The sequence below is a fragment of the Micromonas pusilla genome (assembly GCF_000151265.4).
Source record: "Micromonas pusilla CCMP1545 genomic scaffold MICPUCscaffold_14, whole genome shotgun sequence".
In the NCBI taxonomy this organism is placed as follows: Eukaryota; Viridiplantae; Chlorophyta; class Mamiellophyceae; order Mamiellales; family Mamiellaceae; genus Micromonas; species Micromonas pusilla.
The window spans coordinates 826,708-848,423 of NW_003315895.1; the positions used below are offsets into that span (position 1 = coordinate 826,708).

A 21,716-nucleotide genomic window follows, 5' to 3' on the forward strand; every position below is an offset into this window, starting at 1 on the left:
TGAAGTTGAAAGGCGTCAGACGGAGTCGAAAGGCGTCGAGGGCGGGGATTGAAAGCGAGGGGTGGGCGGAGAGAGACGCCGGGCAAAGTCCTTAAGGAACGGCGTTCACCACGCCGACGCGGTCGTATGGGGACCAGTGTGAGGAGAAGAACCTCGCGTACGACGCGAGCGCGTCGGCGCCGAGCGCGATGGCGAGGTCCAAGACGTCCACGACGTTCGAGACGTCGAGGACGCGCGTCGCGAGGACGCGCTGGGCGATGCGCGAGAGACGCGGGACGACGGCGGCGGCGGGACCGCGACCGTCGTCGTCGTCGTCGCTTTCGCTTTCGCTTTCGCTTTCGTCGTCGCTTTTCTCGTCGCCGCCGCCGCCGCCGCCTGCGTGGGTGAAGCGATCGGTCAGTCGAACGTCTTACCGGTCAAACGTACGTTGAAAGGGAATCGCGGGTGAAGAGTGACGACGGGAAAAGTCCTTAAGGAACGGCGTGCACCACGCGAACGGGGTCGTATGGGAAGCAGTCTCACCGCCGCCGCCGCCGCCGCCGTCGTCGCCGCCGCTCGTCGGTTCGTCGTCGAACGCCGGACGAAACGCGCGGGACATGACGAGCGCGTGCTTCTCGCCGAGGGCGACCGCGACCGCGCGTTTGACGCCGTGCGGCGCGCGGCGCGGCGCGCGCGATCCGGTCGAGAAACTCGGCACCCTGCGAACGCCGAACCCGCCGCCGTCGAAACTTCTCCCGCCGAAACTTTTCCCCGGGGACGACGCGAACGAGCACCCCGGGGGAAACGCGCCGCCGCCGCCGCCGCCGCCGCCTTCGTCGTCGTCGTCGTCGTCCACAAACGCTCCACATTCATACGTTACATCCTTTACTTCTGTTGGTGGTTCTTCCCACGTGTACACGTCGCCCGCGTCCGTGACCGCGGCGAACCGATGCTTCGCCGCGGCGATCGACGTCGCGACGTCGTCGCCGACGCCGACGCCCCGGACGCGTTCGGGGGTCGCTCGCGCGTCGCCCGCGCGCCATCGCATCACGGCGCCGTCGCTCGTCAGCGCGAGGTTATGCTCGCACCCGGCGGCGACGGCTTGGACGCGAACCGTCGTTGAAGAAGAAGAAGAAGAAGATGATGAATCGTCATCCGCGCGCGCCGGGAACCTACGAAGCGATGTCGGGGTGGAGTTGAAAGGCGTCAGATGGAGTTGAAAGGCGCCGAGGGCGGGGATTGAAAGCGAGGTGTGGGCGGAGAGATGCGCCGGGCGAAGTCCTTAAGGATCGGCGTTCACCACGCCGACGGGGTCGTATGGGGACCAGTGTATAGAACGCACCGCACGCGCGTCGCGCTCGAGTCGCCTCGCCCCCACTGCCACGCCGCGCCGTCCGCGGTCGTCGCGACGGCGTGGTGCTTCGCGGCGGACACCGATGCGACGCGTCGCGGCTTCAGCTGCTCGATCGCGCGCGGCGTCGCGATGTGCGCGCTCTGAATGCCGGTCTGGCCGTGCCCGAGCTGCCCTCGCGCGTTGCATCCGAACGAAAACGCCTCCCCGTCGGACGTCACGACGACGGAGTAACGATTAGACGCGGCGACGGCGACGACGCGACGTCTCTCGAGCGCGCCGCGCACGCGCCGCGGCGTCGGCTGGCTCCCCGTCTCCGCGGCGGCGGCGGCGGCGACGACGTCCGCGGCGTCGTCCTCGAGGACGTATCCTAAGCGCCCGTCCGCGGCGAGCCCCCAGGCGTAGCACTCGCCGTCGTCGGTCGCGACGAGCGAGTGATGCTTTCCCGCGGCGACGGTGACGACGCGGCGGCGAACGCCGAACCCGCGGACGCGTCGCGGGAGGAGCACCGCCTCGTCGCCGTCGTGGATCTTCGCGTCGCGGAGGCCCAGGCGCCCGCCTCTGCCGTGGCCCCACGCGCGCAGCGTCCCGTCCGCGCACGCGGCGAGGCCGTGGAACTTCGAGCAGCTCACGGCGAGTACTCCGCCTCCGGAGTGATGAATGATGGCGTCCGACATCTCGTCGTCGTCGTCGGGCGCCGGCGACGCGACGGCGAGGACGTCGAGCCTTCTCGGCGCGGGCGCGTCGTCGACCGCGCCCGTGCCGAGCTGGAAGTTCACCCCGGATCCCCAGCTGTAGACGTCGCACGGCGTCGCCTCGCGCTGCTGCGACGTCCACGGCGACGTCCACGCCGACGTCCACGGCAAGAGACGCTTGCATCGCGCGGTGAGAAGATCCAGCGGCGTCCGCCCGCGGTGATCCGCCGGCGAGTGCAGCGACGCGCCGCCGCGCTCGAGGAGGACCGCCGCGACGCGGAGGTGGCCGCGATGCAGCGCGCGATGCAGCGGCGTCCATCCTGACTCGGCGTCGACGTCGGCGACGATGGACGACGCGCCTCGCGCGAGCAGACGCGCGGCGCGTCGTGGGGAGGACGCGAGATGCAGCGGGGTCACGCCCCAGCGGTTGGCGCGCGCGTCGCCGCTCGAGCTCGACGGCGACCTCGGCATCGGGCGCCGCCGCCGCGACGGTCGCCCGTCCGCCCTGCCGCGCCTTCGCCTCTGACAGCTGTGCGCTTTTTTTTCTCGGACAGGACAAGTCAGGTCAAGTGTCGCTGTCGACTCGTTTCTCGGAAACTCGAACGCCGGCGCCACTGTGCGCGCCGCGGGGCGTCATCGCCGACATCGAAAACATGTCCGACATCGAAAACATGTCCTTCGAAGACCCGTGGAGCGCGTCGGAAGACGATGAGGAGTCGAGCGCGTCGGAAGACGAGGAGGAGCCCTCCGCCTTCTGTAAACACCTGTTGAAAGAGCTCCGCCGGGCCTATGACCAGCTCGTGGAAAAAAGAGTCGAGCTCCGGCAAGTGAACGCGGCGCACGCTGAGACGGCGCGAGCGCTCTTGGAAGGGAGGAACATGTCGTTCAACCCGAACGAGCAGCTCGCAAGCGTGATCTTGTCCCACGTCCACGACCTTCCAACGCGCCTGGCGCTGTCGCAGGTGGACAAAACCTTCCTCGCGGCTTCGAAGCAAGACGCGAGCTTGCCGGGCCCGGAGGTGTTGTTCGCGTTCGCCGAGAGGTGTGAGGATTACCGTATTTCCAGTGGTATATACGATTTCAAGCCGTGTATCCAGTGGTGCGAACGAGCGTACGCGGCGGGTCACCCCGATGCGATCCTTCAGCTCGGGTTTTGCTACTACTACGGCAACGGAGTCGAGCGTGACTACGCGAAAGCTTTCGAGTTGTTCAGCGAAGGCGCCGAGAAGGGCTGTGCATATGCCATGTACTGGATCGGCCAGTGTTACCATTTAGGCGACGGTGTCGAGCAAGACATGCCCACGGCGATCGAATGGAATCGCAAGGCTGCGGCGAAAGGTAACAGGCATTCACAGGCATGGCTCGCAGAACACGACGACTTCGTGAACTTGTGAGCGCGCGAAAGAGAGCGCGACGAGAACACCGCGACGACGATGTAACGCGACGTGCATCACTCCAACCCCACGGCCCGCAGTATCTTCGGCATATCGTCCGGGATCTCCACCAGCCCCCCCCCGCACACCCCCCCAACCTCCACGTTCTCGATCCCGTCGCGCTTCACCTCGCTCCACGCCGCGAGCCCCTCCGTCACGGCGAGGCTGGACGCCCTCCGAACGAACCGTAACATCCAATCGCGGTCGTCGCCGAGGTACGCGTTCACGACCCGCCCGCTCGTGGCCTCGCGCAGGTGTTTCCACTCCGGGCCGCTCGTGCCGAACGTGCAGCCGACGAGGACGACGTCGCGGATCAGACCGCGGCCGCGGCCGCCGGCGGTTTTGGCGGTCTTATCATCTTCTTCTTCTTCTTCTTCGCGGTTTCCGCCGTTTCCGCCGTTTCCGCCGCCGCTGTCGTCGTCGTATTCGTTCCGTCCGCATAAGATCTCCGCGGCTTTCGCGATGACGACGCACCCGAGGCTGTACCCGACCAACGTCACCGGGCGATTCCCTTGCTGGCGTCTCAGGAGCGCGTTCGCGAGCTCGATTCCCGCGTCCGCGGCTCGAGATTCCACCACCGACCACGGCGAGTCGATGAACGACGCGGTGTTTAACAACGCGACGGGCCACGCCACCGCGGCGGCGATCGACGCGAACGCGGTCTGCGATTGGACGAGAGCACGACGCGTGGATTCACAGATCCATCAGTCAGTTCGCGTGATGATTGGATTGGATCGTAGATATATTCGCTGACGTGGCAAAACGAGCGGTGGCGGGCGCGTACCTGCGCGACGATGCCCTTCGCGGCGTATCCCGCGACGTGCTCCTTCCCGAAACTCGCGAGGTGCCTCCCGAGGTCGCTCAGCGCCGCGTGCTCCCACGCGACGACGTGCTGCTCCCCGTGCTTCAGCGGCCATTGCCGCTGCAGCTCCGCGGCGGCGGCGGCTTCTTCGTCCGCGGATCTCGGCGTCTCCAAAACTTTCGTCGCGGCGACGACGCCGTCCCAGAGTTGAATCTCCGGGAGCGCGCCGCTCAACGCGCCGGGACCAGCCTCCGCGTTTGCGCTCGCGCGTAAGTTGCGCCGCAGCCACAACTCGACGCGGTCCGGGTCTTCCTCGGGTTCCGATGCTGCGTCTGGGGTGGGGGTGCTAGGGGTATTATCATCGCTGGATTTAGGGTTCCCGTCGCGGAGGAGCTCGGCGGCGTAGTCGAGGGAAATCACCGAGTCCCCGCCAACGGCGGCGCCTTCGCGCTCTTCCTCCGCCGTCGCGAGTCGAACTTTCGCGTCCGCGGCGGTCCCGACGGCCAGGGCGACGAGCACGGACCCGGGGGCGACACCCGCGTTGGCGGCCGCGCCGCCGCGCGTCGCGCGGACGACGACGACGTCGCCCGTGGTCGCGTCCCTCGCGAGCGTCATTCCGCATCGGCCGCAATCGAACGACGTCGCCGACGACGAATCAGAGGCTGCCACGTCGGAAGATATTTCTTCCGACGCGTCAGCGCCGCCATCACCGCCTCCGCCGCCTTCACCCGACTTCAGCACGTCGTCGCGGTCGAGCACCGCGGAGTACACGCCGTCGGAGACCCCCCACGCGCGGAAGAGATCCGCGGGATCTCTCGTGAACCCCGGAACGAACAGGTACACGCTCATGCCGACCCCCTCGTTCCGCAGCGGCAGGAACGAAAACTGCGTCAACCCCGACGTCCGGCGCGCCATCCTCCACCCCGTGAGCCCCGCGCCGATGCCGCCGAACAGCGCGGTGATCCCCGCGGCGCCGCCGAAGGTGGCCACGACGGTCGACGCGGCGGCGGCGGCGGCGCCGAGCGCGCCGCCAGCCGCGGCGAGTCCCGAGATGGATCCCATCAACGCCGGCGCGGCGAGGCCGCCGGTGATGAACAGCAGCGCGCCGCCGACGGCCGCCGCGGCGCCGACGGACGTCCATCGCGTGACGTTATCCCCGAGCGACGCCTCTCTTTTCGTCCACGACGACCACGACGTTCCTCCTCCTCTTCCTTTTTCGTTTTTTGTTTTTTCATCCGCCGCCGCCGCCGCCGCCGCGGACGCCCTGAGGGTCGTTTGATTGGTGGGTGATGTGGCGGGAAGTGATGTGATTGGTTAGTTATTTGATGACGTGGATGTTTCATTGGACGAGAGCGACGGAGAGACACGCCGGGGAAAGTCCTTAAGGAACGGCGGTCACCGCGCCGACGCGGTCGTATGGGGACCAGTGCGAGATGGGACGCACTCCACGGCTGCCTTCAAGTACGCCCCGAGCGCGTCCTCCAGCGCGAGCATCGTCTCCCACTCCACGTTCGCCACCTTCGCGAGTCTCCGAACCGCCGCGGACGCGGCCGCGGGGGGAACGAAGAGGGAGATGTCGGACGCCGCCGCGTCCCGCCGGCGCCTCAATCCCTCGCTGGCTTCCTCCGCGGCGACGCCGTAGACCACCGCGGCGAGGATCTCGCGCCATCGCGTCGCGCGCTCCTCGTCGCTCTCCGCCTCCGGCGCCACCGCGCGCGCGAACGAGCGCGACGCGTCGCTCATCCGCGTTGCGAGGTCCGCCACCGTCCTCGGCGCGGGCGTCAGCAGCGGCTCGACCGCGGCGACGCGGTCGTCGTCGAGCTCGAGGATCTTCGTAGACACGAGTCGAAGGAACGCGCGCGCCGCGCGCGCGTCGCCGTCGAGGCCGACGGCGACGCACGCGAGCGCGCCGGCGACGGCCATCTTCTCCGCGCGCTCGAGCGACTTGAGCGGGTCGCCGCGCACGACGAGCTCGAGCAGCGCGGCCGCAGCCTCCTCCGCGCTCGACGGCCTCGAAGCGCTCGTCGACGTCGTCGACGACGCGCGCGAGATGGTCCTCTTACTCGTCGTCGTCGTCGCGGGAGGAGGGGCGGCGCGGTCGTCCGTCGCCGCGACGTCGACGGCCGCGACCGCGGAGGCGACGGCGTCCACTTCCGCCGCCGCCGCCGCGTCGGCGTCGTCCGCCGAAGACATCCTCGGCCGCGCGCGAGGGAGTGACGACGAGAGGCGGGCGCGTCGAGGTGACATCAGATCGTGACGACGACCGTCTCACAGCACAGCTGTGTTCGATACGTTTTCTCGAAAATCATAATTGCGCGCGCGCCGCTCGCGGCGGGACGGACGCTCGCCATGGCGTCCATCTCCCCCGCGACGCCGTACCCCGACAAATACCACGCCGCGACGCGCGCCGGCCGCGTCGTCGAGCGCACGGCGTCGGACGAGACCAAGCTCCTCCTCTACGCGCTGCGCTCGCAGGCGACGAGCGGCCCGTGCGTCATCCAGAGCAAGTGGGGGATGGAGATCGAGGCGCGCGCGAAGTACGAGACGTGGTGCAACCTGGGGAAGATGGAGACGTTCGAGGCGATGCGGCTGTACGTCAAGCTCATCGACGAGGAGAGGCCGGAGTGGTGGAAGAGCGTCCCGAGCGAGGCGGACTTGGCGCGCGAGGACGCGGAGGTGGAGGCGAGATCGGCGAGATCGCCGCTCAAGCCGCGCGGGAATAAATCATCGCATCATCGCGCGTGGCTCGCGCCCCCGTCGCGGCTCGGGTCGATCCTGAGCGAGTACCCCGCGGGACTCGCCGCGCTCGCGCCGGGACGGTGGGCGACGCCGGGGCACCGACACGGCGGCGGGACAGCCGTTTCGGTAGCCGTTTCGGAGTCGCCGCCGGCGCGGTACCAACACGGCGCGTGCGTCGCCGGGACGAAGATGTTCATCGTCGGCGGATCCCGCGGATCTCGATTCCTCGCCGACGCGCACGTGCTTGACCTAAAAACGCTCGAGTGGTCGGCGTTACACACCCCGAGCGGCGCCGACCCGCTGCCCGCGTGCGCGGGACACAGGCTGCTGTCGCACGAGGGCGAGATCTATCTCGTCGGCGGCGCGTTCGGCGGCGGCGGATGGCTCGAACCGAAGCGCTCGCTCTCGGATTTGCGCGATCGCGAATCCGTCGTCGTGTTGCGAGCGGACGTCGACGCGAACGCGCGAACGATCGAGTGGAAACTCGCGCCGTGCACTGGACCCGACGCCCCGAGCGCGCGGAGAGGGATGAGCGTCACGCGCGTCGGGGACGAGTTCGTGCTCTTCGGCGGAGAGGACCGAGGGAGGGATCGATCGTATAAAAACGACGCGTGGGCGTTGCACGTCAAGACGTTGCGATGGCGATGCGTGCACGCGGGGAGTAGTCGTCCGCGAGACGGGAGCGGGAAGAAGAATAAGGGGGGTAATAACGCTTATTCCGCGGACGTTACCACTACACAATCAGAGGAGGTGGTGCCGAGAGCGAGGTGCGAGCACGTCGCGTGCGCGTGGGGCGACGACCAGCTCATCGTCCACGGCGGCGCAGGCGCGTCCTCAGCGGGGTGCTTCGACGACGTCTTCGTCCTCGACCTCGCCACGTCTAAGTGGGCGGCGTGGCGACCGGCCGGGCCGACGCCCGCCCCCAGGGCTGGGCACGCCGCGGTCGTGATCCGCGACCGGTACTGGTGCGTGATCGGCGGCGGGAACGACGCGACGTCAGTCGGCGAGCTGCGCTCGGCGGCGTTGGACCTGCGCGAATCGCGGTGGGTCGATCTCGGCGCCGACGCCGACGCTGCCGACGAATCAGACGCCGCCACGTCGGACGACGCGGACGAATCAGACTCTTCTTCGTCGCGCTGCGCGTTTCCCACGCCCGCGGTCTGCGGCGAGGGCATGTCCGCGTGCGTCGTGGAGTCCGCGAGCGGCGACGCCGCGCTGATCGCGTTCGGGGGGTACGACGGCGCGACGCGGCGGGACGTGCAGGCGTTTCGATTCCCCGACGCGTTTCCCGCGGCGCCTCCCCCATCCCCCGCGAAGAAGAAGGAGAAGAAGGAGAAGAAGGCGGCCGGGACGGCGGGGACCTCGTCGGCGCCGCTCGAGCGCGCGACGTCGTTGGACGCGGGCGGCGCGAAGACCCAATCAGATTCTTCCACGTCGGCGTCCACGTCGGCGTCCACGTCATCGGCGACGGACGCGCTCGCGTCCGACAACCTCCGCCTTCGCGGCGAAAACGCGCGGCTTCGCGACGACGCGCGACGCGTCCTCGCGCAGCACACCGCGCTCGCGAACGCTCTGGAGCAGACCGAGCGCGATCGCGCGCGCGCGGTCGCGGATCGCGACGCGACCGCGAAGAGCCTCGCGGCGTCGAGGACGGCGGCGGCGGCGGCGACGGCGGCGTTGGACGAGGCTCGCGGGGAGATCGCGGCGGCGGCGGGGGAGAGGGACGCGCTGCGGGCGAGGGTCGAGGCGCTCGAGCGGAGAGTGCGCGACCTCGGCGGCGAGGAGGAGGAGGAGGATAAGACCCCGAAAAAAGGATGGTTCGCGTCCTTGCTCCTCGGCGACGATTAAGCAAGCGCGCGAGCGATATCATATCTATTACGAGTAAGTTGTTACTCGCGCGAATTTATAAAACGTACGATGTCATAAAAACGCACGCGCGCGTCCGCGCTCGTCACACGCTTCGCATGATGTCCTCGATGTCCTTCACCGTCTTCGGGCACGTCGTGAGATTATCCACGCCGTCGCTCGTGACGACGAGGTTATCCTCGATGCGCACGCCGCCCACCGGCCGAAACGTCGCCACGACGTCGGCGTCTAAAAAATCCCGCGTCGTCGCGTCCTCCATCGCGGGTCCGAGCAACCCGTCGACGAAGTAGATCCCGGGCTCGCACGTCACCACCTGGCCCTCGAGCAGCGTCTCCGGGACCGGGCCTCCCGGGCCGACGTCGTGGACTTGCAACCCGAGCAGATGCCCGAGCGAGTGCGGCAGGAACAGCGAGACGACGCCCGCGGCGACCGCGCTCTCCGCGGTTCTGAGGGTCGAGGGTCGGGGCCAGGGCGGCGTTCAAAGGCGTCAGAAGCGGAGTTGAAAGGCATCGCGGTGTGTCGGGATCGAAACCGAGGGACCCTGGGCGGAGAGAAACGCTCGCGGCAAAAGTCCTTAAGAAACGGCGTTCACCACGCCGACGCGGTCGTACGGGGACCAGTGTGGTGAGATGACAGAACGCGCCTGTCTCTCTTGATCACCCCCAGGTCGATCAGGCGCTGCGCGGTGCGAACCTTCGCGCTCTCGCCGATCGCGCGCCAGTTGATCCCCGCCCTGCACGCGTCGATCGCCGCGCACTGGACGTCCAACACCGCCTCGTAGACGTCTTTTCGAATCGCGTCGAAGACCCCGCCGACCGGAAACGTCCGCGTGATGTCCGCGGTGTACCCGCGCCATTCCGCGCCGGCGTCGATGAGAATCAACTCGCGCGGCGCGACGAACGCGTCGTTTCGCTCGTAGTGCAAAGTCGCCGCGTTCCGCCCGCCGCCGACGATGGACGGGTACCCGAGGTGAAGCAAACCCTCGCGCATGCAGTGCGCCTGGAACGCCGCCTCGAGTTCGTACTCGTGAACGCCGCCGCGAGCGCTCTTCGCGGCGATCGCGGCGGCGCGCATCACCTCCGCGTGCGCGTCGCCGCTCACCGCGTTGGCGCGGCGAAGGCAATCGATCTCATCCTCCGTCTTGACGTGCCGCGCGCGCGCGAGGACGCGGTCGAGCGCGGTCCGGTCCACCCGCAGCGAGGCGAGCAGCGAGTTATGGGTCTGGTGCGACGCCTCGCGGTTATTTGTCGCTTTCGAGGAGTCGTCTACTACGTCTCTCGCGAGATCGTGCCCCGGTCGGAAGATGGTCTCTCCCTCGCGCGCGCCCATCGCCGCGAGCGCGTCGCTCCACTCGTCGTCGTAGAAGACGGCATCCGCGCCCGTGCGCGCCCGCAGCGCCTCCGCGCTCGGCTGCGCGCCGCACCAGACCTCGTGCTCGACGTCGCGGCGCGGCGCGACGAGCACGAACCGATCGCGCGATGGCGTCGTCGTCGCGTCGCCGCCGTCGCCACCATCATCGTCGCGTCGGAGGAGCGCGTGGTAGCCGGGATCTTCGACGCCGGTGAGGTAGAGGAACGACGGCTCCTGGCGGAAGCGCGCGTGGCCTTCCACGCCGTTGCGCGTCTGCTCGCGCCCCGCGGGGACGTGCACGAGCTTGTTCGCGGGGAGCGCGTCGAGGACCTTGGCGCGATGCGACGCGTGCGACGGCGCGGGGAGCGGGAGCGACGGCGACGATTGTTTCGACGATCGTTTCGAGGGAGTCGATCTCGACGACGTCGTCGCGGCGTCCGCGGCCGCGGCGACCGCGCGCCGCGACCGCGCGCCGCGCGAAGCGACGACGCGCGACGACGACGACGACGACGCGAGCGAGGGGGGACACGACGCCATCGTGGCGGTCGTCGCGCGGAGCGGAGTGCGGAGGAGGAAGCGAAGGCGATAGACGGGGAGTACTGTAGACGTGGCGTGCCGGCCGAAAGGTTGCTGTGCGTGTCGGATCAGATCTCGCTCACGGCGGGACCTCCGAAACGGAAATCGCTACGAGACGAAGTCTACGGGTTCATCCCCCGGACGCCTCCCCCCCCTCATCCGCTCTCTCCTCCTCCTCCTCCTCCTCCTCCTCCTCGCAGTCCTCGCGCCACAGCCGCAGGTACTGCGCCGTCTCGTTGATGATCTGCATGGAGCGTCGCGACGTCGGGGTGAAGTTCATAGGCGTCAGGTGGAGTTGAAAGGCGTCGATGGCGGGGATTGAAAGCGATGGGTGCGCGGAGAGAAACGCCGGGAAAAGTCCTTAAGGAACGGCGTTCACCACGCGAACGCGGTCGTATGGGGACCAGTGTGAGACAGAACGCGGACGAGGACGCGCCTGCATCGCGAAACCGTCCATCCCGAGGTGGTTCGTCCGCCGCCTGGATCCGAGCCGTTCCGTACGAAACGAGCGATCGGTCAGTTGAAAGGAAGGGACCCACGCGATCAAATGTTGAAACCGAGTGGTGGGTGAAAAACGAAATGTGTTCAGCACGCGACGCACCTTGAAAACGGATTCTCGCACTCGGTCGCCGCGCCCTCGACGCCGAGGAGCGCGAACGCGACGCACGCGACCGCGACGGGCGTGCCCCAGCCCCAAAACTTTTGAAACACGAACGGCAGCGACACCAGGTACCCCATCAGAAACGTGCGGAGGTGCGTGACGTAGACGATGGGCAGCCGCGTCGCGCGGACGCGCTCCTGGACGCCGCACTTGTCGACGAGCTCGTCGATTTGGAAGTTGAGCCGCGTGTACACCTCACCGGCGAGAATCGGGTGCAGACGTCTCCGACGGTCTTGTCCGACGCGCTGTCCGACATTCTGTCCGACACTTCGCGTGGATGCCACGTCGTCGTCCGACGCTCGGTGGCGTCTCGTCGACCCGGCCCCCCCTCGCGCGCCGACGATCCACGCGCCGCGCCCGTCGCCGTGGCTCGCGTCGCCCGCGTCCGTCGCGAGCGTCGCGACGCCGACCGCCGCGCGCATCCGCCGCGCGCAAAACAACGGCCAGTGCGTCGCGCGGCGCGTCATCTCGTCCACCTATTGTGGGTTATCCATACAAAGCGATGATATATGGATGGAGTTGAAACCCGTCAGTTGAAGTTGAAAGGCATCGAGGTGTGTCGGGATTGAAACCGATGGAGGGGTGGCGGGCGGAGAGACGCGCGCGCTGGGAAAAGAAAATATTATCATAATCTAAGAAACGGCGCGCGCCGCGCCGCCGACGCGGTCGCACGGGGACCGGCGTAAGGAGAACGAACGCACCTCCTCCTCGGTCAAGACGCCGTCCAGCTCGATCGCGGGGATCCGTTCATCGCGCCGGAGGTGGCACTTGACCGCGACCGCGAACGCGGCGAACCATCGAAGGATTTCCTCGCACTCGTGCGGCGCCACGTCCGCGAGCGCGACGACGGCGTCGTCACACTGAGGGCCATTCCATACAAAGCGACGTCGGGGTGGAGTTCAAAGGCGTCAGCAGGAGTTGAAAGGCGTCGAGGACGGGCATTGAAATCGAGGGGTGGGCGGAGATAGACGACGGCAAAAGTCCTTAAGGATCGGCGTGCACCACGCCGACGCGGTCGTATGGGGACCAGTGTATAGAACGCACCAGATTCCGACCGCGCATGACGATCGCGCCCCACGCCGCGCGGCAGTCCCAAAACCGTATCGCCGCGCGGTTCAGGCGAAACACGAGCATGAACGCGAGCAGAGAGAAGATCAAGGCGTACGCGCGCTCGAACGCAGTGAGGTCCCAGTCCAGCGCGTCGACGTTCCGCGCGAGCGCGCACCAGACGACTGAGGGGAAAATAGTTCATCGTTCAGTTGAAAGGGGACGCGATCAAGTGTTGAAACCGGGAGATGAGTGAAAAACGTTTGTATAGAACGCACCTGAGACGGCGACGCACAGCGCCCACGGCCACTTGAAGTTGTTCACCGCGCGCGCGCGCGTCACGAAGACGGTGTCGCTCCACGAGCGGTAGTCGAACTGCTTGCCTTGGAACGCGTTGGAGGCGGTGAAGTGCGAGGAGCGGCGAGAGACGCGCGTTGGGTCGAGCATCGTGTCCCACAGTCGGCCGACGCGCGGGGGGCATCTCGGCACCCTCGACGCGAATTTCGCATCGTCGAGCGGTGGTTCATCGGAACGATGAAAGCTACCACGACGCGCGGACGTCGACGACGCCTTCTCCCGCGGCGGCGCGCCGCCGGGGGACGCGACGTCGTCGCCGACGTTCAGAACGACGCTCGCGAGCGGCGTCGTCATCGCGGCGGCGAGAGGCGACGACGTGCGACGACGACGCGACGCGTTGTGATTCTGTCTGTTGTTGAGTCGGGTTATTATCCGCTGACGTCGACGACGCGACAACTCGACGCGACGCGTTTCGCTTTTCGTTGCAACGCTCGCTCATCAGAATAAATTCCAGGCGCCCCCTCGAGCCAGGGCGCCCGCCGCGGTTCGATCCACCCCACCCCCCTCCCGTCCTCCTCCTGCGCTCACTCACTTCGCGAACCCGCCGTAGATGACGTCGACACTCTTCGGATCGATCCTGTACGCGACGCGCCCGTCGTCGTCGCGCCCCGCCTGGAGCGTGAACCCGACGCAGCCGCAGTTGACGATCTGCGTGGGTGAAGCGATCGGTCAGTCGAACGTCTTACCGGTCAAACGTACGTTGAAAGGGAAACGCGGGTGAAGAGTGACGACGGGGAAAGTCCTCAAGGAACGGCGTGCACATCGCGAACGGGGTCGTATGGGAAGCAGTCTCACCTTCTTCTTCTTCGCGACGTGGTCCGAGCGCCGCGGTAAAAACGCCTTGAAAAACTCCTTGAACCACAGCGAGTGCCCGCCGACGATGACGCAGTCAGCGTCCTTCGTGTTCTCCACGACCCACGCCGCGAACTCGAGCAGCGCGTCGTTGCCGCACCGATCGACTTTCTTATTCCCCTCGTTGTTCCGCGCGTCGCACGACGGAATCTGATGCGTAGCGTCGAGGGTCCGCAGTACGAAGCGACATGCGTCGGGGTGGAGTTCAGGGGTGCGTCAGAAGCGGAGTTAAAAGGCGTCGAGGTTTGTCGGGGATTGAAACCGTGGTGTGGGCGGAGAGAAACGCCTTTCGGGAAGTAAAATCCTTAAGGATCGGCGTTCACCACGCGAACGCGGTCGTACGGGGACCAGTGTGAGATGACAAAAAGAACGCGCCTGATCCATCGTCTCGCCGCCGCCGATCTTCGCCTCCACGCCGTCAAGCGGCACCGCCTCGCCGCGCCGCGCGATGGCGTACGCGTCGACGTTCCGCGCCATCTCCTGCAGCGCGGAGTGCACGATGATCTTCTCGCGCGTGCGCGCGATGCGGTCCCAGAACCCGATCGCGATCGTCGCGACCGCGCGGCGGAGGTTCGACCCGACGAGGATCGATCTGAGGGTAATTAATTGTCCATACGAGCGAACGTCGGGGTGGAGTTCAAAGGCGTCAGAAGCGGAGTTGAAAGGCAACGCGGTGTGTCGGGATTGAAAGCGAGGGGTGATGGGCGGAGAGATGCGCCGGGAAAAGTCCTTAAGGAATGGCGTTCACCACGCCGACGCGGTCGTACGGGGACCGGTGTGAATCAGAACGCGCCTGACGTCGCCGCGGAGCGCCGCGGCGTCCGGGTTCGTCGTCGTCCCGTCCCCCGTCGGCTCGTACGTCTTCAAGAACGCTCTGAGCTCCCGTGCCTGGCGGTACCCGCGGTGCGAAAGCGGCGCGTCCACGAAGAACGAGCCGCGCGAGAAAATCACCGCGGCCTCGTGGAGAAGCCCCCACGCGAGCCGCAGCGGGAAGCCCGGCCCGAATCCTCGGTTGAAGACCTCGTTCCACGTGCTCTCGCCGTGACGCACGAAGATCACGCGCTTCTCTCGCGGCGGCGATAGGGCGACGTCCGCGACGACGACGTCCGGGTCCGGGCGCGTCTTCGGCCAGCCGCTCTTCTCGCGCGACAGCGCGAGATGGCGGACCGAGCGCGCGAAGAGCGACGTCTTGAAGAGGACGATGCGCGCGAGCGGGGAGGAGCCCGCGGCGAGGACGAGGGCGAAGTAGACGCCCATGAGAAAGAGCGCGCACGCGAGGAGCGCGATCGGATCCAGCGCGAGGACGCGCGACAGGAGGAGAGAGGAGGAGGACGCGGCGACCGGGGGCGGCGCGGGCATGATAGATAGGACGATATGCGCGCGACGACGGGCCGGGGCGCGGCGTCGCGTCGGAGTGATGATGACGAGCGAAGGATATTCTGTCTGAGTGCTTCTGTCGGACTCTGCTGCTGAGAGAGCTTTCATAATCGACGCCGATACCATCGTTGACCAGCAGACCGCGCGCGAACAGACTTGATGATGAACGAACGACGGAAGCGGCGGAGGTGCCTTCTTCGCGCCAGATCGAACCGCGCGCGCCGAGGCGGTCGGAAGGACGCGACGGGACGCGACGGGACATAGGATCGATCGCGCGCCGTCCGTCCGCGCCCATGCCTCTCCTCCCCTCGGCGCTCTTCTCCTCCCTCCCCGACGCGATGCTCGCGCCGTGGAGGAAGCTCCGCGAGATGGCGCGCGATCTCGTCGCCGCCGCGCTGCGCTCGCGCGGCCCGATCCCAGAACACGTCGCGATCGTGATGGACGGTAACCGACGCTTCGCCGCGTCGCGGTCGCTCCCAACGGGCGTCGGGCACAGCGCGGGCGCGGACAAGCTCGTGGACGTCATGCGCTGGTGCCACCTCCTCGGCGTGCGCGTCCTGAGCGTCTACGCGTTCTCGAGCGAGAACTTCGCGCGGCCGCGAGACGAGCTCGACGCGCTGTTTTCGCTCGCGGAGACTCGCTTCGACGATCTGGCGACGCACCCCGCGGTGACGGAGCGACGCGTCCGCGTCCGCGTGCTCGGCGACCTCGCGTCGCTGCCGAAGGGGGTCAGGGACGCCGCGGAGAGGGTGACGGCGGCGACGGCGGCGCACGACGGGCCGAGGCTGGACGTGTACTTCGCGTACACGGGGCGAGGGGACGTCGTCGGCGCGGTGAACGCGGCGTCGGACGCGGCGGCGGCGGCGGCGGCGGCGCGGAGACGCGGAGGAAGAGGCGGCGGCGGCGACGACGACCTCGACCTCGACCTCGACCTCGAGCCCGCGACGGAGGAGACGCTCGAGCGGTGCATGCGCGGCGGCGCGTGCGCGGAGGACGGAACGTCGACGACCGTCGCGGTCGACCTCCTCGTGCGCACGTCCGGGGAGACGCGACTGTCCGACTTTACGCTCTGGGGGATCAGGCGCGTTCTGTCATCTCACACTGGTTCCCGTACGACCGCGTCGGCGCGGTGCACGCCGATCCTTGAGGACTTTCTCTCCCGGCGCCCTCTCCGTCGCTCTCGTCCAATGAAACGTCCACGTCATCAACTAACTAACCAATCACAACATTTCCCGCCGCGTCGCCCGCCGATCAAACGACCCTCAGCAAACACGCGGTGCTGTGCTTCGCGGACGTGTTGTGGCCGGACTTTTCGTTCGCGGACATGTGCCACGCGGTGTGGACGTATCAGAAGTCCGCCGCGCACGCGAGGGAGGGGCGCGCGCGGATGGAGGCGAGAGCGCGGGAGAGAAGGGCGGCGGAAGACGCGGCGAGGCGGGGAAGGGAGGGAGGGGAGGGGACGCGCGTTCTTGCGGCGGCGGCGGCGGCGGCGGCGGACGCGGAAGCGAAGCGGCCGAAGCGTCGGCGCGCCGCCGCCGCCGTGCGACGGAAAAATACGACGACGTCGACGGTCGGGAAGGAGAACGACGTTTCCGTGGCGATCGTGAAGCCGATAGACGCGACGAAAGGATCCGCGGTCGCGCCGGCGGCGGCGAGCGTTCGACGCTCCGAGGACTGAACAGAACGAACAGAAGTTTGTAGCTCCTAGAAACGAAACGACGACAGAGGAAACGACGACGTCGCGGACCGCGCCGACGCACTCCCCCCCCCCCCCTTCCCCGCGCGCACGCGTCATGTCTCCCCGCGTCGTCCTGCGCCGCGCGCTCGCGTGCCTCGTCGTCCTCGCCGCCGCGCCGACCGCGCGCGCGTCGAGCGACGCCGCCGCAGACGCCGACGCCTGGCGTCTTGACTTCTCCGAACAAGGCCCGCACGACGTATCCGTCGCGCGCGTCGCGATCCTCCGCGCGCCTCCCGCGATTCCGACCGACGGCGGCGTCCCCACGACCGGCGGCGAGCCCGGCGAGGTCGCGGTGTACTTCCCCACGTCGCCGACGCGTACCGCGCGCGAGCGAGGCGGCGAGAAGCTCGCGTGCGTGCTGTTCGCGCACCCGACGCACGGGTACCGGTTCGAGGTGCGTCCCGCACACTGGTTCCCATACGACCGCGTCGGCGGGGTAAACGCCGATCCTTAAGGACTTTCGCCGGCGCGTCTCTCCGCCCAGGGTCCCTCGCTTTCAATCCCCGCCCTCGATGCCTTTCAACTCCAGCTGACGCCTTTGAACGCCATCCCTACGTTCGCTCGTGTGGAACGACCCTGAGACGTGGGCGTCGAACAACGCGAAGCTTCTGACGCACCTCGCGTCCAGAGGCGTCGTGGTCGTCACGCCGACGCGCGTGGGCGAGCTCTCCGGCGCCGGCGCGGACGCGCCCATCGCGGGCGGGCTGCTTCCGGGCGCGCAGTTCGTGAGGACGCTGTTTCCGCGGTACCAACGCTTTTTACTGCACGCGCTGTCGCAAGTCATGCGGCGGTCGGAGACGCGCGACGACGGGTTCTTCGCGCCGCTGCGAGGCGCGATCGATCCGTTTCGCGCGGCGACGATGGGGTTCAGCGTCGGCGGCGCGCTGGGTGCGTCTTTTGCGTGCACGGTTCGGCGAGTCGTTCGTTCGTTCGTTCGACGCTTCCGTCGACGGCGCACGGCTGTGCTTTTTTCCCGTTTACCCGTCACTCCCTCCTCCTCTCCGCAGCCATCTACGTCGCCGAAGAAGCGCAGCGCGCGATGCCCGGCCGCGTCAAAGCCGTCGTCGCGCTCGCGCCCACCGTGGGAGACATCGAGTACGGCGAGGAGCAGTTCGCCCTGCGCGCGCATCGGCTGACGACGCCGCTCTTGATGACCGCGGGGAGGAACGACGGTGCGTTCATATGAAAGTACACCGGTCCCCATACGACCGCGTCGGCGTCGTGAACGCCGATCCTTAAGGACTTACTACCAACGCGCCCGTTCTCAACAAACAAACAATCTCAATCTCAATCTCATCAGGCATGGGCGGTCTCGACGGCATGGTCAAGTACGGCGACGCCGCGAAACTCGCGCCGCGCGTCGGGATCGTCGTCGAGGCCGGCACCCACTGCCACGTCTTCATCCCGGTCGGCAGCGAGTGCCGAGGTCGACGCGTCGACGTCGGACACGCGTACGCGCTGGACCGCCACGTGGCAACCGCGTTTCTGAATCTCTTCGGCGTGCTGGCCTCCTCGTCCGCCGCGCGCGCGGTCGCCGCGGACGCCGTGTGGGGCGGCAGCGCGGCCCTGAACGCGCTCGGCCCGTGGCGCGTCGCGGTGAAGGCGCGTTCTATCGCACACTGGTCCCCATACGACCGCGTCGGCGTGGTGAACGCCGATCCTTAAGGACTTTCTCTCCCGCCGCGTCTCTGCACCCACCCCTCGCTTTCAATCCCGACACACATCGACGCCTTTGAACTCCACCCCTGACGCCTTTCAACGCCACCCTGACATTCGCTCGTATGGAATGGCCCTAAGTCGCGTCCGCTCGTGCGCCTCGACGCGCTCGCGACGGGGCCCGAGACTGGCTACGCGCTCGATGCGAGCGGGGACGCGTTCGTCGCGGACGTGTCGATTCGCGCGGGCGTCGACCCGTCGACGCGCGGGTGCGCGTGCCCGGTCGTCGTCGACGTCTTGAGTGAGAACGGCGCTGATGGTGATGTTCGCGACGGACTGAGGTGCGTTCTATACACTGGTCCCCATACGACCGCGTTCGCGTGGTGAACGCCGATCCTTAAGGACTTTCGCCGTCGTCTCTCTCCGCCCACCCCTCCCTTTCAATACCCGCCCTCGGCGCCTTTCAACGCCAACTGACGCCTTTCAACTCCACCCCGACGTTCGCTTGTATAGAACGGCCCTGACCGTCTCGCTCGACGCGAACGTCCCGAACGGCGGATCTCCCGCGCAGGCGGTCGGCCGCAGCGTCGAGGCGTACTGCAACGCGCTCGATCGCGCCGAGGGAGAGAACGCGCGCGTGGTGTTGGAGTGGGACAGAGACGCGGCAGCGCGCCATGCGGCGGCGGCGGCGGCGGCCGCGGACAGACTCGCGGAGGCGACCGACGGCTACGGCGCGACGGATTGGAGGGACGCGTTTCTGCTCGGCGCCGGCGGCGGCGCGGCGGCGGCGACGGAGTCGCTCGTCGACCGCGCGACGTCCGCGTTCGTCGGCGGCGGCGGCGGCGGCGCGTCCTCTTTCGACGACGACCGATGGACGAAAGTCGTTCGGCTGCGCGCGATGAACGGCTGCGACGGCGGCAGCGCGGCCTACCTGACCCTGAGGGTCACGCCGCCGGTGGAGGGCGCGGGCGGGGGCGGGGACGTCGTCGTCGCGCGGGGGCCTCGGCCGGACGGGCCGCCGCGAGGGCCGAAACCGGACGGGCCGCCGCGAGGGCCGAAACCGGACGACGGGCCGCCGCCGGGGGCGCTCTCGGGATGACAATGAGGAGACCGGGAGGAGGCGACGGCGGCGCGGCGAAACCAAAACCAAAACCAAAACATACGACGCGAAGACGCTCGACGCTCGACGCGCTCTGTATCATTTTCTATGCCACGTGTCACGCCGAGGGTATCCCCACTTCCGACGCGCGCCACGTGTCACGCCGACGAAGCGCCGCGAGCCACGTGTCACGCCGACGAAGCGCCACGTCATCACGTGTCGACGCCGACGCGGCCGTCCATCCCGTCCAACACCCCGCCCCACGCGCCGTCCGTCGGCGGGAGCTCCGCGGCGAACCGCGCCCACGGCGGCACGCCCGTGCCGCTGCTCCGCACTCTGCCGTCCATTCGCAGACCGACGTACACGCCGACGTCCGCGGCGACGTTCGCGTCGCCCTTTTGCTCGTCGATCCACGCGATCCATTTTTCGCTCTTGGGGTCGTTCGGTCCGCGCGAAGAGAGCGACGAACGTCGGGGCGGAGTCGTGAGGCGTCAGTTGATGAAGTCGAGAGGCGTCGAGGTGTGTGCGTCGGGATTGAAAACGAGGGGTGGGTGGTGGGCGGAGAAATGCGCCCGCCGGGAAGTACGAAAGTCCTTAAGGATCGGCGTTCACCACGCGAACGCGGTCGTATGGGGACCACAGCAGTGTGATGATACTAGAACGCGCCTTGATCGGCGCCGCGCGGAACCGCCTGTCGTCCTCCGACGGCGGCGGCAGAATCGACGCGTCTCCCGACGTCACCACCGGCACGAGCAGCACGCCTCGCCGCGTCAGCTCCTCCCTGTGAGCCTCCGCGGCGTTCACGGACTCCACGCAGTGCTCCGCGCTCCCGGCGGCGATGACGACGCGCGAGAACCCTCTGAGTTGGGCCATGGAGACGCGCTTGCCGCTTCCGCCGCCGAGCTGGCACTTCAGCGCGCCAAGGCGTTCCTCGCGGGATATCCGCGCCATCTGCTTGTCGCGCCCCTCCGCGTCCTTCTTGTAGAAGAACGCGAAGAACGCGGCGCACAGGAGGTCGACGCCCATGTTCTGCAGCGAGTCCTCGAGCGGCGGCGCGGACGGCGCGCCGAGCGCCTTCGTGACCGCCTGAAGCGTCGCGATGCCGAGGCCGAGCGTCGCGTTCGCGGCGAACGCGCCGAAGAGGAACATGCGCGCGGTGCGGAACGGCGCCTGCGCTTCCGACCGCATCTTCGTCTCGTTGCTGAACCCGGAGGTGTCCACGCTGCCGTCATCGCGGACTCTTCCCTTTCCTCCTCTCGTCGCCGACGCGACGACGACGTGCCGAGTCCGATCGGAAGTCGTCGAGGATCGTCGCGACGGCGACGGCGTCGCCGCGACGGCGACGGCGACGCCGCGCGCGCGGAGGCGCGGCGCGAACGCGCGGCGCGAGGTGGGCGACGACGACGCGACGCGCGTCGTCGTCGTCGTCGTCGCCGCCGCCGCCGTCGCGATGGGAGCGGCGTACATCGTTCGCGTCGCGCGCGAATAACTGACGACGTGGCGAGTCCACCATCCCCTCCTCTCCCTCTCCCGGAACCACGGGGCGCTCGCCCCTCAGGTTCGAGCCACGATCAATTAGACCGTTGATTCCTGGTTTATGCCCTGCGATGACTCACCCGAAATCCATCGCGCAATCCGAGCTGGCATTACTCGGAGGGCTCTTTTTCTCGGAACGGCAGAATCGCGCGCGCGAGGAGCACGCTCGCCGCGCGAAGAGAGGACCACCGCGAGCTCGCGCACGCGGGCGTTTCCCTGCGCACGCGCGTCGCCGCGTCGTCGTCGATCGACGCGCGAGAGGCGCGCGTCTGCGCGCGCGCGCGGCGCGGGGCGCGATCGCGCGCGACCGTCATCTTTTTCGGTTTTCCGTTGAGATCAAGCATCTGACATCGACGCGAGGACCGACGCGAGGCGACCGTCGCGGGGGCCATGAGCGCGTCCGGAACGATGCGGATCCTCCCCGCGATCGCGCCGTCGACGAGCGGCCGCGGCGGCGCGAGCGCGTCGTCGCGCCGCGACGTCACGCGCTCCGCCCGCGGCGCGCGACAATCGTCAGGGTCCGGAGTCAGGGTTAACACCGGAACGACGCGCCGACGCGACGACGACAATCATCGTCAGCGAGATCCTCCGCCGGCGCTGGA

The 21,716-nt window shown here is 68.0% G+C and overlaps 13 protein-coding genes across 13 annotated transcripts; 6 read left to right on the forward strand and 7 right to left on the reverse strand.

The window, feature by feature from the left end:
* Positions 1 to 91: 91 nt before the first annotated feature.
* MICPUCDRAFT_53295 (uncharacterized protein) lies at positions 92 to 2,529 on the reverse strand (the record flags this gene model as incomplete). Its single annotated transcript, XM_003063490.1, has 3 exons — positions 1,322 to 2,529; positions 427 to 1,151; positions 92 to 375 (listed from the first exon to the last, which is right to left on the reverse strand). Exons 1-3 carry the CDS (start codon positions 2,494 to 2,496, stop codon positions 92 to 94), a joined length of 2,184 nt encoding a protein of 727 aa, XP_003063536.1. The 5' UTR covers positions 2,497 to 2,529.
* Positions 2,530 to 2,678: 149 nt separating this feature from the next.
* Positions 2,679 to 3,419, forward strand: MICPUCDRAFT_53296 (uncharacterized protein; the record flags this gene model as incomplete). Its single annotated transcript, XM_003063296.1, has 1 exon — positions 2,679 to 3,419. One exon carries the CDS (start codon positions 2,679 to 2,681, stop codon positions 3,417 to 3,419), a length of 741 nt encoding a protein of 246 aa, XP_003063342.1.
* Positions 3,420 to 3,475: 56 nt separating this feature from the next.
* MICPUCDRAFT_53297 (uncharacterized protein) lies at positions 3,476 to 6,453 on the reverse strand (the record flags this gene model as incomplete). Its single annotated transcript, XM_003063491.1, has 3 exons — positions 3,476 to 4,120; positions 4,243 to 5,524; positions 5,705 to 6,453. The coding sequence occupies 3 exons, from the start codon at positions 6,451 to 6,453 to the stop codon at positions 3,476 to 3,478; spliced, it is 2,676 nt and encodes an 891-aa protein (XP_003063537.1).
* Positions 6,454 to 6,609: 156 nt separating this feature from the next.
* On the forward strand, positions 6,610 to 6,888 carry MICPUCDRAFT_22282 (uncharacterized protein; the record flags this gene model as incomplete). Its single annotated transcript, XM_003063297.1, has 1 exon — positions 6,610 to 6,888. A coding segment is annotated over one exon (279 nt), but the record flags the coding sequence as incomplete, so codon positions are not given.
* A 991-nt stretch (positions 6,889 to 7,879) lies between these two features.
* MICPUCDRAFT_63964 (uncharacterized protein) lies at positions 7,880 to 8,923 on the reverse strand (the record flags this gene model as incomplete). The annotated part of the gene is made up of 1 exon (XM_003063492.1): positions 7,880 to 8,923. The coding sequence occupies exon 1, from the start codon at positions 8,867 to 8,869 to the stop codon at positions 7,880 to 7,882; it is 990 nt and encodes a 329-aa protein (XP_003063538.1). The 5' UTR covers positions 8,870 to 8,923.
* A 27-nt stretch (positions 8,924 to 8,950) lies between these two features.
* Positions 8,951 to 10,752, reverse strand: MICPUCDRAFT_22413 (uncharacterized protein; the record flags this gene model as incomplete). The annotated part of the gene is made up of 2 exons (XM_003063493.1): positions 8,951 to 9,301; positions 9,505 to 10,752. The coding sequence occupies 2 exons, from the start codon at positions 10,750 to 10,752 to the stop codon at positions 8,951 to 8,953; spliced, it is 1,599 nt and encodes a 532-aa protein (XP_003063539.1).
* A 624-nt stretch (positions 10,753 to 11,376) lies between these two features.
* Positions 11,377 to 13,150, reverse strand: MICPUCDRAFT_42862 (uncharacterized protein; the record flags this gene model as incomplete). The annotated part of the gene is made up of 3 exons (XM_003063494.1): positions 11,377 to 11,928; positions 12,497 to 12,684; positions 13,045 to 13,150. The coding sequence occupies 3 exons, from the start codon at positions 13,148 to 13,150 to the stop codon at positions 11,377 to 11,379; spliced, it is 846 nt and encodes a 281-aa protein (XP_003063540.1).
* A 104-nt stretch (positions 13,151 to 13,254) lies between these two features.
* MICPUCDRAFT_48890 (uncharacterized protein) lies at positions 13,255 to 15,115 on the reverse strand. The gene is made up of 4 exons (XM_003063495.1): positions 14,502 to 15,115; positions 14,084 to 14,300; positions 13,652 to 13,858; positions 13,255 to 13,504 (listed from the first exon to the last, which is right to left on the reverse strand). Exons 1-4 carry the CDS (start codon positions 15,065 to 15,067, stop codon positions 13,385 to 13,387), a joined length of 1,110 nt encoding a protein of 369 aa, XP_003063541.1. The 5' UTR covers positions 15,068 to 15,115; the 3' UTR covers positions 13,255 to 13,384.
* Positions 15,116 to 15,477: 362 nt separating this feature from the next.
* Positions 15,478 to 16,439, forward strand: MICPUCDRAFT_5590 (uncharacterized protein; the record flags this gene model as incomplete). Its single annotated transcript, XM_003063298.1, has 3 exons — positions 15,478 to 15,918; positions 16,039 to 16,175; positions 16,352 to 16,439. Coding segments are annotated over 3 exons (666 nt in total), but the record flags the coding sequence as incomplete, so codon positions are not given.
* A 439-nt stretch (positions 16,440 to 16,878) lies between these two features.
* Positions 16,879 to 18,009, forward strand: MICPUCDRAFT_53304 (uncharacterized protein; the record flags this gene model as incomplete). The annotated part of the gene is made up of 3 exons (XM_003063299.1): positions 16,879 to 17,217; positions 17,405 to 17,711; positions 17,831 to 18,009. 3 exons carry the CDS (start codon positions 16,879 to 16,881, stop codon positions 18,007 to 18,009), a joined length of 825 nt encoding a protein of 274 aa, XP_003063345.1.
* A 116-nt stretch (positions 18,010 to 18,125) lies between these two features.
* MICPUCDRAFT_53305 (uncharacterized protein) lies at positions 18,126 to 18,488 on the forward strand (the record flags this gene model as incomplete). Its single annotated transcript, XM_003063300.1, has 1 exon — positions 18,126 to 18,488. One exon carries the CDS (start codon positions 18,126 to 18,128, stop codon positions 18,486 to 18,488), a length of 363 nt encoding a protein of 120 aa, XP_003063346.1.
* Positions 18,489 to 18,609: 121 nt separating this feature from the next.
* On the forward strand, positions 18,610 to 19,578 carry MICPUCDRAFT_53306 (uncharacterized protein; the record flags this gene model as incomplete). The annotated part of the gene is made up of 2 exons (XM_003063301.1): positions 18,610 to 18,632; positions 18,993 to 19,578. 2 exons carry the CDS (start codon positions 18,610 to 18,612, stop codon positions 19,576 to 19,578), a joined length of 609 nt encoding a protein of 202 aa, XP_003063347.1.
* Positions 19,579 to 19,790: 212 nt separating this feature from the next.
* Positions 19,791 to 21,045, reverse strand: MICPUCDRAFT_36464 (uncharacterized protein; the record flags this gene model as incomplete). Its single annotated transcript, XM_003063496.1, has 2 exons — positions 19,791 to 20,007; positions 20,216 to 21,045. The coding sequence occupies 2 exons, from the start codon at positions 21,043 to 21,045 to the stop codon at positions 19,791 to 19,793; spliced, it is 1,047 nt and encodes a 348-aa protein (XP_003063542.1).
* Between the last annotated feature and the right edge of the window lie 671 nt (positions 21,046 to 21,716).

Bases quoted from the DNA above. Each gene is read 5' to 3' on its own strand.
- MICPUCDRAFT_48890 (XM_003063495.1), bottom strand. From the start codon at position 15,067: ATGCCCGCGCCGCCCCCGGTCGCCGCGTCCTCCTCCTCTCTCCTCCTG. The intron at 14,301-14,501 runs GCGCGTTCTGAT...AATTACCCTCAG, and splicing joins GCGCTCCGCGGCGACGTCAG to ATCGATCCTCGTCGGGTCGA. The intron at 13,505-13,651 runs GTGAGACTGCTT...TCACCCACGCAG, and splicing joins ACGTCGCGAAGAAGAAGAAG to ATCGTCAACTGCGGCTGCGT.